Source organism: Lampris incognitus, chromosome 13, assembly GCF_029633865.1.
Source record: "Lampris incognitus isolate fLamInc1 chromosome 13, fLamInc1.hap2, whole genome shotgun sequence".
Taxonomy (NCBI): Eukaryota; Metazoa; Chordata; class Actinopteri; order Lampriformes; family Lampridae; genus Lampris; species Lampris incognitus.
This window is the reverse complement of record NC_079223.1, coordinates 8,169,426-8,179,482: the sequence shown is the minus strand read 5'-3', so window position 1 is coordinate 8,179,482 and position 10,057 is coordinate 8,169,426. Positions and strand designations below refer to the sequence as shown.

The window sequence follows — 10,057 nt, the reverse complement described above, 5'->3', positions numbered from 1 at the left end:
GGTTAGATGGTGGTGACGGGAGGCAAACGAGGAAAAGGGACGAGAAGAACGAAACATTCCTCAAAGGAAGTGGGGCAAAAGCAAACGGCAGCGTGCACTTCATAAATATTAACTGCACGGAGAGGGAGAGAGAAATGTGGACTTTATGCCTTCCTCTAGCCTTACGGCTGTGCTGTTTGTGACTATTTTTCCTCCATCACAGATGGGCCCTCCACGAGGCCTCAAGACATCCTCCACAGAAGGCACCAGAACACGTCCAATTTACCATCACTGCTTTCGCCCAACTTTAGGTGTTTCGTTAGAAGTTTGCACATCTGTGGTGGTGCAGAGCGAACACGAGCGGCTGTTGGAAATGAGTGGGTGAGGTCGTGATGACCAGCAAAGGGTGTCAAACTCAAAATCCAGGTGTGTAGTTATGAAATAATATGTAAATTACGGCGAGAGAGCGAGAGAGCGAGCGAGAGAGAGAGAGAGAGCGAGAAGCTGTAGACCACAATCCACTGAAAGACAGTTCTGTTCATATTGTCTTTTTATCCTTTTTGGGTTAAATGTGGGGTTATGGATGACTAATTTTGTGAATTTACATTTTCTCCCTCAGGAGTGATGCGTGACAGAAGGGTACCAGCAAGAGTTAAAGGGAAGGTTTACAAGATGGTTGTGAGACCAGTTATGTTGTATGGTTTGGAGACAGTGGCACTGATGAAAAGACAGGAGGTGGAGCTGGAGGTGGTAGAGATGAAGATGCTAAGATTTTCATTGGGAGTGATGAAGAAGGACAGGATTAGGAATGAGTATATTAGAGGGACAGCTCAGGTTGGACGGTTTGGAGACAAAGCAAGAGAGACAAGATTGAGATGGTTTGGACATGTGTGGAGGAGAGATGCTGGGTATACTGGGAGAAGGATGCTGAATATGGAGCCGCCAGGGAAGAGGAGAAGAGGAAGGCCAAAGAGGAGGTTTATGGATGTGGTGAGGGAGGACATGCAGGTGGCTGGTGTGACAGAGGAAGATGCAGAGGACAGGAAGAGATGGAAAGGGATGATCCACTGTGGCGCCCCCTAACGGGAGCAGCTGAAAGTAGTAGTAGTAGTAGTAGTAGTAGTAGTAGTAGTAGATTTTTTTCCCCTCAGATGCTTTCATTAAAAGCAATTGACATGAAGTTTTTAGCTATTAGACGTGACGTACTTGTGTGTCAACCTGCAGAGGAAAAGTCTGGTCACATACACAGTAGACTTCAGGAATCAGTAACAATTTATTGTCATTTCTTTCGTGGACTTGCGTACACAAAAAAACCAAATTCAGTTTCCCCCGGCCCACAGCAGTGCGTCACAAAAGACAAAAACCACATCCCAAATTTCCCAAAAACGACACCACCAAACACACACACACACACACACACACACACACACACACACACACACACACACACACACAGTTAACAATACAGTCCACTCGGTGCAGCACAGTCCAAAAATTCCACTGTTCAGAGGATGAACGCCAGCCAGGATGACTGTAGGAACCGCTGGTCTGCATGGGCTAGCAGTTAGCTTAGCCTGTCCCACTTCCTTGTCCTTTGAGACCGCCCTCGGTGTTTCCTGCTCAGGTGCAGCTCCGGCAGGGTCGTGGTCCCTGGGCCTACAGGACGCAGCAGACCAGGCTCTCCCAGCCGATCCAACGAAGACAAAACAAACTTAGAAGCAGACATGGACAAAGACACTGCGTGGACGGTACTGGGTGAGGCCGCCTCAAACGTAAGTTTGCGCCGCCATCTTCCCACACCGGTACTGGGTGAGGCCGCCTCAAACATAAGTTTGCGCTGTCATCTTCCCACACCGGTACTGGGTGAGGCCGCCGCAAACGTGAATTCTCGTCGCCATCTTCCCACACCGGTACTGGGTGAGGCCGCCTCAAACGTAAGTTTGCGCCGCCATCTTCCCACACCGGTACTGGGTGAGGCCGCCGCAAACGTGAGTTCTCGTCGCCATCTTCCCACACCGGAAGCTGCGTGGGGAGATGTTTGGTTGAGTTTGGATTTTGGGGTTTGATTGAGATAAATGTTCCGTTTCGACTCAACGTATTTTCTTCGTAAATAAAACTGTAGTCATCAGTTTCGACCGGAAACACAACAGATTATCACGACGTGGCACCGCTGCACAAGCTGATGCAGTTGTAAAAAAGGTATGCTGGCTAAACTTTGACACATGGTTGAATGTGATAACCATTCAAAATGTTTTCCTCTGGTCTTTACTGTAGTCAATACACACATTACTCTTAATTTACTCCAAAACAAGTGATATAATTTTGTGTCTAATAGGAATGAAGTTGGTTATTATGCAACATCGGATGATAATTTTATGTTTTAGGGGTTAGTGTTTTTTATGATTGCTTTATAAAGTGGTTTTATCGGGCCAGCCAATTTTTCGATGGGAACACAACCAATACAAGGATGAAACTAAGACAGCCCGAGGGTTCAAACTCTCAGCAAATGGTCTGACCCGGGCAGAACTTCAAAAAAGTTTGAGAAATGTCCAGAAATATTAGTTTTTCCATCTGATACTAAATCTGAATACACCTCCTTTCTCCCCTGGCTCTACTTCCAGGAAGTGCTTGTTGCTTAAGAGGCTGCAGCTGAATGGCTGTGTTACGAAAGTTTACGGTCAAAGTCTGCTCAGGAAGTGGACACTTTGTCTGGTCTCACAAAGGCCATCGCAGACACAGAATTCATCAGTTCTGCTACCATAGTGATGCTGCTACAGCAGAGCCAAGAGACGCGGGGCTTTTTGCCCTCCTCCAGGGGTGTGTGAGTTATAATGCCAGGGTGAAGGCTGCATCCATCTGCACCGCCATTATAAATCAGTGGTGGGTAATACAGCTATCCGGCTGTACCCACTCCCTCTGCTAGACACCGATAAGGCCGTAGGGGTGAGGAAGACAAAATCCTCCTGCCTTTAATCTTGGCCAAAAGAGAGCATGGGAGAAAGAGTACCGGCCTTATATGAGAGAGAGTGACAGATGGACAGACAGACAAAGAGAGAGAGAGAGAGTGACAGACAGAGAGTGACAGAGACGGACAGACAGAGAGTGACAAATAGACAGAGACAGACAGAGAGAGTGACAGACTGACAGAGAGAGAGAGAGAGTGAGAGAGATGGACAGACAGCAGGAGAGACAGACAGAGAGAGAGAGAGAGAGAGAGAGAAAGACAGAGACAGACTGACAGAGAGAGAGAGACTGTCAGAGAGACAGACAGACAGACAAAGACAAAGGGAGAGCAAGAGTGACAGACAGACAGTCAGGAAGACAGAGAGAGAGAGTGACAGACAGAAAGAGACAGACGGAAGGACAGTGACAGACAGACAAACAAAGAGAAAGCCTGACAGACAGAAAGAGTGACAAACAGACGGGGGGAGGGGGGGGGTGCAGACCCAATCAGATAATGAAGACATGAAATTGAAGCAGGGACAGAGTGTAACGTGATGAAATGCAGGATAGTGACTACTCTGAATGAAAGAAGCAGGGTAGTGACTACTCTGAATGAAAGAAGCAGGGTAGTGACTACTCTGAATGAAAGAAGCAGGGTAGTGACTACTCTGAATGAAAGATGTAGGGTAGTGACTACTCTGAATGAAAGAAGCAGGGTAGTGACTACTCTGAATGAAAGAAGCAGGGTAGTGACTACTCTGAATGAAAGAAGAAAGGGTAGTGACTACTCTGAATGAAAGAAGAAAGGGTAGTGACTACTCTGAATGAAAGAAGCAGGGTAGTGACTACTCTGAATGAAAGAAGCAGGGTAGTGACTACTCTGAATAAAAGAAACAGGGTAGCGACTACTCTGAATAAAAGAAGCAGGGTAGTGACTACTCTGAATGAAAGAAGCAGGGTAGTGACTACTCTGAATGAAAGAAGCAGGGTAGTGACTACTCTGAATGAAAGATGTAGGGTAGTCACTACTCTGAATGAAAGAAACAGGGTAGCGACTACTCTGAATGAAAGAAGCAGGGTAGTGACTACTCTGAATGAAAGATGTAGGGTAGTGACTACTCTGAACGAAAGAAGCAGGGTAGTGACTACTCTGAATGAAAGAAACAGGGTAGCGACTACTCTGAATGAAAGAAGCAGGGTACTGACTACTCTGAATGAAAGAAACAGGGTAGTGACTACTCTGAATGAAAGATGCAGGGTAGTGACTACTCCGAATGAAAGATGCAGGGTAGCGACTACTCTGAATGAAAGAAGCAGGGTAGTGACTACTCTGAACGAAAGAAGCAGGGTAGTGACTACTCTGAATGAAAGAAACAGGGTAGCGACTACTCTGAATGAAAGAAGCAGGGTACTGACTACTCTGAATGAAAGAAACAGGGTAGTGACTACTCTGAATGAAAGAAGCAGGGTAGTGACTACTCCGAATGAAAGATGCAGGGTAGCGACTACTCTGAATGAAAGAAGCAGGGTAGTGACTACTCTGAATGAAAGATGCAGGGTAGTGACTACTCTGAATGAAAGATGCAGGGTAGCGACTACTGTGAATGAAAGAAGCAGGGTAGTGACTATTCTGAATGAAAGATGTAGGGTAGTGACTACTCTGAATAAAAGAAGCAGGGTAGTGACTACTCTGAATGAAAGAAGCAGGGTAGTGACTACTCTGAATGAAAGATGCAGGGTAAGGACTACTCTGAATGAAAGATGTAGGGTAGTGACTACTCTGAATGAAAGACGTAGGGTAGTGACTACTCTGAATGAAAGACGTAGGGTAGTGACTACTCTGAATGAAAGAAGCAGGGTAGTGACTACTCTGAATGAAAGATGTAGGGTGGCGACTACTCTGGATGAAAGATGCAGGGTAGTGACTACTCTGAATGAAAGATGCAGGGTAGTGACTACTCTGAATGAAAGATGTAGGGTAGCGACTACTCTGGATGAAAGATGCAGGGTAGCGACTACTCTGAATGAAAGAAGCAGGGTAGTGACTACTCTGAATGAAAGAAGCAGGGTAGTGACTACTCTGAATGAAAGATGCAGGGTAGCGACTACTCTGAATGAAAGAAGCAGGGTAGTGACTACTCTGAATGAAAGAAGCAGGGTAGTGACTACTCTGAATGAAAGATGCAGGGTAGCGACTACTCTGAATGAAAGAAGCAGGGTGGTGACTACTCTGAATGAAAGATGCAGGGTAGTGACTACTTTGAATGAAAGGCAACAGAGGGGCTGCAGAGACTGTTAGATGGTGCATCCCAAGACAACCATCTATTTCTAAGTTCAACTTTACCAATTCAGACTTGGAAAAACAAGCATTTTATTCTGTCGCTCAACTTGGAGCTGATTCGGTCTCACTGTGCCAGTTCTTACCCCGTGGGCAGAAAGAGCCGCGAATGGCACTGTGACATAGAGACAGATGTCTGCCTGAATCCCACAGTGATGAATACTGTTAATTTGAAGGGGGGAAAAAAACAACAATGCCGCAATTTATACAAACACAACAGTGTTGTGCTCACGACAGCAGGAGATAATATCATCCCAGGTGCTAGGGGGGACTGAGGGGGTCTTGGTACAAACACAGCCAGCGTCCCGGCCCAACAGAACCTCTTTGTGACACTAGATGAGGTCATCAGTCCCAGACGGCTGATCTCACTGCGGCCGTCTCATAGAGTGACGTCACATGTGACAAACATGTAACGTCACAGAGCACAGATGTAGACACCACTAGCACCAGGATGCATATCTGAGACCTGACGTAGTAATAATGAGACAATTCAGTGTGATCAAGCAGCGAAAAGAGTGTGCGGCTCTGCACGCTTAATAAATTGGCGTTATTTTAGATACCTTTCTGAGAACAACAGGTGATGAGTATGTACCCAAGATGGAGGGTAGTGTGCTTGATTGGCGAATGCCTCTACACTTTGACGTCGTACCGATTCCATTATAAAAGCAGCCTCCAGGGAACAGAAGTCACGTAACCAGTGCATCCTAGGTGATCGCTGTCATTTTGCTAAACTTACATAGTCAACCTGATTAATATAGGCATTGAACATTTTTGCACAACAGAAAAAAAAACAGTGATGGAAGCCCTATTTGTGCCATCCTGAACCAGAGTTGAAAACAAAACTCTAAGAAAGTAGAGGCCCATGTTGGAGATTTTTCAAAATGGCTTACCCGCTGTCGATGTGTGAGCCCTGCACCTGTACCCGGCCTTCTCAGTGTGTGCCTTGCCACTCAGCAACGGCTGCTGTGTACAACACTCTTCTCCCAGTAAGACACTGGTCACCAAGTTACAGAGAACAATATAACAGGGTTGACCCCCCCCCCACACACACACACATTCTATATTTCTCTATCCTTGTGGGGCCCCCTCATTGACTGCCATTCATTGAAATCCCTTCCCTAACCCTTAACCCCACAAACTACATGCCTAGACTTAACCCTTACACTAACCATAACATAACCCTAATTCTGACCTTAACCCTAAAACCAAGTCCTAACCCTAAAATAGACCCTTTGTCTTGAGGGGCCCAATAAAATGGACCCACAAGGTAGGTGGTTTCTGGTTTTTCTATCCTAAAGGGGCCATTTGGGCCCCATTGGGTAAGAAAAACGAGTGTACACCCACCCACTCACCCCCCCCCCCCACACACACAAAATGCTTGTGGGATTAGGTTGTGGGTTAGCTATCCGTTAAGCTAAGGTTAGCTATCGGTCAAGGTAAGTGTTAGATTAAGGTTAGGGTTAAATTGAGGTTAGGGTTAAATTTAGGCCTTCACAACAACGTGATTGGACTATTGTAATGATGGTCCCGGAGCAACATTAGCTAATTATGATGCCATGGGAACATCGCCAACACAGCGCTATATCAGGTCACACACACACACACACACACACACACACACACACTAATAAAATGTCCCCCAATGAGAGAGGTCAGTTAGGAGCAGGGCCTGCGGCAGCCCTGTTGTTTCCTTCGAATACCTTTCATATGGTTCGGTTTAATGGTCAGTGCAACAGATGTGGCCCACTGCATGGAAAAGTAAAGTACATACATCCATCCGTACTTCCTTAAAACTAAGATGACGTAAGATAAACCCCCCCCCACATAGTGACAGTCATTCATCACTGCTGTGTATTCTGAAGCCAGCGCGTCACTGCGGACGGAAAACAAAGAGGCTCTGGCTGCTCGCGGGTCGAGCTGGACGGATTAGGAGTTTTAATTTCCGGTGCATGTATAAAAACCAAAACACGTGGACTCCTGCCACACACACACACACACACCGTAAAAAGGCACATAGAGACACGACACAAGACAAGAGATAGGGACCTAGAGTCAAGCGCTTATAGCGGCTAATGCCCCGGCAGCTGCAGCGACCCTGGCGGCAGCGGAGGGTCCCTGCAGGCTCCCCCCGGTGACGGGACCAGATGAGCGGTGGTCTGCGCTCCTGCCAAGCAGAACCCCTCTTTAAAGGAGGAGGGAGGGGGGGGGTTTGAAGGGTCGTTCACGCCGGTGTAGACGGGAAACGTTTTACTTCCAAACATTAGACGGTACAAATATTAAAGAGCCTACTGTACATATTAAACAGTTAACCCCCCCCCCTCTATACAAAAGATGTAAAAAAACAAAACAAGCGCCCCTGATAGGAGCGGGCAACAAGTCGGATTCGGTCTCCAAGGGGACGGCGCGTAAACCCCGTTGCCGTGACAACCACCCCGTTTACGGACACAAAAGGGAGCGGGCGGGGTTAACGACACATTCCTTCACACGGGCGCCCGGGTCCGAGGCGACATCATGTGCAAAAGGGACAAAATCTATACATACATATATACATATATAATGTAGACATTACATAGGCTATACACTCGCAAAACAACATGTGTGGAGGAGGAGGAGGAGGAAGCAGAGGCGTTAAGTGCCCTCCCGGGGCTGTCGCCGCTTTGGCTCCGGGCACACGGCACAGGAAAGGAGGTCCGACCCGGAGTCCGGCGTCATCAGCAGCCTTTGAGGTGCGACAGGGCAGCGAGTCTGTCCACTCTGCCGAAGGCGGCCGCGCTCTCGACGCCCCGCAGCCACTCCTTGCACTTGCGCACAACCGTCTCGTCCACGTCGGCGTCCTCCTCCTCGTACTCCACGTCGTCGTACTTGTACTGGTCGTTCAGCAAGGAGATCTTCACGATGGCGGTGATGTCCTGCTGGCCGGCCTCCTCCGGCCTGGCGGCCGGCGCGCCGCCCCTGGCGCCGGCGTGCGCCTTCCTGGACGGAAACACGCGCCTGTGCCGGAAGTCCGCCGACGCGCAGCACTTCTGCTGCCGGGCCAGCATCTGCTTCTCCAGGTTGCGCTTCTGGATGACGAGGATGGCCTCGGGCGTGAGACTCAGGGTGAACCGCGCCTCCTTCTCCGCCTCGTCTCTGCCCAGGGAGCTGCGGGACGACTGCTTGCTGCCCCGGCGGGAGGCGGACTCCGCGGAGTTGGAGCGCGCCTTGGGCGCCGCCGGCCGGCGCGCCTCGTCCTGCCGCGGAGCGTCCTGGCCGGCCGACAGCCGGCGGACGGGGCTCTTGGCTTTCGGCGGTTTGGGCTTCCGGCCCAGGTTCCTCAGATTCGCCGAGGTCCAGGACGCGGGGAACTTCTCCCTGTCGCGCTCCTTCTCCTCGCCGGATGTGCCGGGCGGCGGGGGCGCCGCGCCGGCTTTCTTCTTCCCGAAGAGCTCCCTGCCGGGGGAGGAGAGCCGCTGGTGGAGGTGAATCGGCGGGAAAGGCATTCTGGGAACGGAGGAGCGCGGTCACGGCGCGAGGACGTCGCCCGAGCGCGGAGCGAGACGACACGAGACGGCGGTGCGCCGGGCAGCGCCGCGCGCATTCTCCTGCGGCGTGAAAGGGGCGGGGCCGGCTGCGCTGCTGCACCTGCGTGCGTATGTGTGTGTGTGTGTGCGATGCCGTGGAAGCCGGTCTGCCTTTTATGCCACGCGGACGGGAGGGCGTGGCTAGAAACAGCACGCGGCTAAACAAAGGCCCGACATAAAGACGGCGGTGATGTCATCCCAGCCTTTAAACGCACCCCCCCTCCCCGTCCTTCTGTACCCCTCCAGCAGCCCGCCGGCCCACGTGTTCCGCTGCGGCCCAATGACAGCAAGCTTATATTTTTACTTTATGGTGGGGAAGAAACCCCCCCCCCACACTGCCCCCCCCCACACAGTCTCCCCCCACACTGTCTCTCCCCCCCCCCACACTATTCTAACATATATACACGTTTTGATGAGTTCCCACACTGCGTAATGTTGTGGCTGCACTGGTTCAGTGACAGACAGGCCAGTACACCACCCCCCCCGCCCCCCCCGGCGTCACCACACACACGCTCAGCTGCACGCCAACGCATCACCCTCTTTCACACACGCCGCACATGCCGAGGACGTGCTGGGCCACCAGCAGATCACACGTGGTTAAACGTAGGCAGGTGAAAGGTCAGGCATCGCGTTAGAGGCGGTTGAGTTTATACGTATATGGGTTGGGGGAGTAAAGGTCAGGGTGGTCAGGATCTGGGAACATGTTGATCGGTGCAGAAGTCCTTGACTACGTTTTTACTGATCGACGTAGTGGCAGTCAGCACATGCTGGGAATAGTTCGTTTGTGAGTCTGGGGAGCCAATACACACATGTATGAGACTGCACGGTTAATCCAAGTCCTCTAGAGCAGTGTTTCTCAACCGGGGGTCCGCGGACCCCTAGTGGTCCGTGGTGTAATTGCAAGGGGTCCGTGAAAATAAAATATCTTTAAAAAAAAGATCCTATGACATTTATAGAAATAGGATTATTTTACTCAAATGTGACTGAGACCTTTATCTGCCTAAACTATAAAGGGTAACAGGACTTTTTTCTCTAATTACATCTGTTTCACAAGTGTCATTTATTGTATTTTAATAAGAGATCTCGCTCCCGTTTACATTGTTAAAAGTTACTGCATAAGAATTCTGTTGTTACATATATCTGAAAGTTACTGAATACATATTCTGTTTTGTTACATATATCTGAAAGTTACTGAATACATATTCTGTTGTTACATATATCTGAGAGTTACTGCATA

General features: G+C 49.5%; 1 protein-coding gene across 1 annotated transcript; it reads right to left on the bottom strand.

Moving 5' to 3' along the window:
• Window positions 1-7,188: 7,188 nt before the first annotated feature.
• Window positions 7,189-8,902, bottom strand: prr18 (proline rich 18). The gene has a single exon (XM_056292222.1). The coding sequence runs from the start codon at window positions 8,737-8,739 to the stop codon at window positions 7,972-7,974; it is 768 nt and encodes a 255-aa protein (XP_056148197.1). The 5' UTR covers window positions 8,740-8,902; the 3' UTR covers window positions 7,189-7,971.
• Window positions 8,903-10,057: the final 1,155 nt, after the last annotated feature.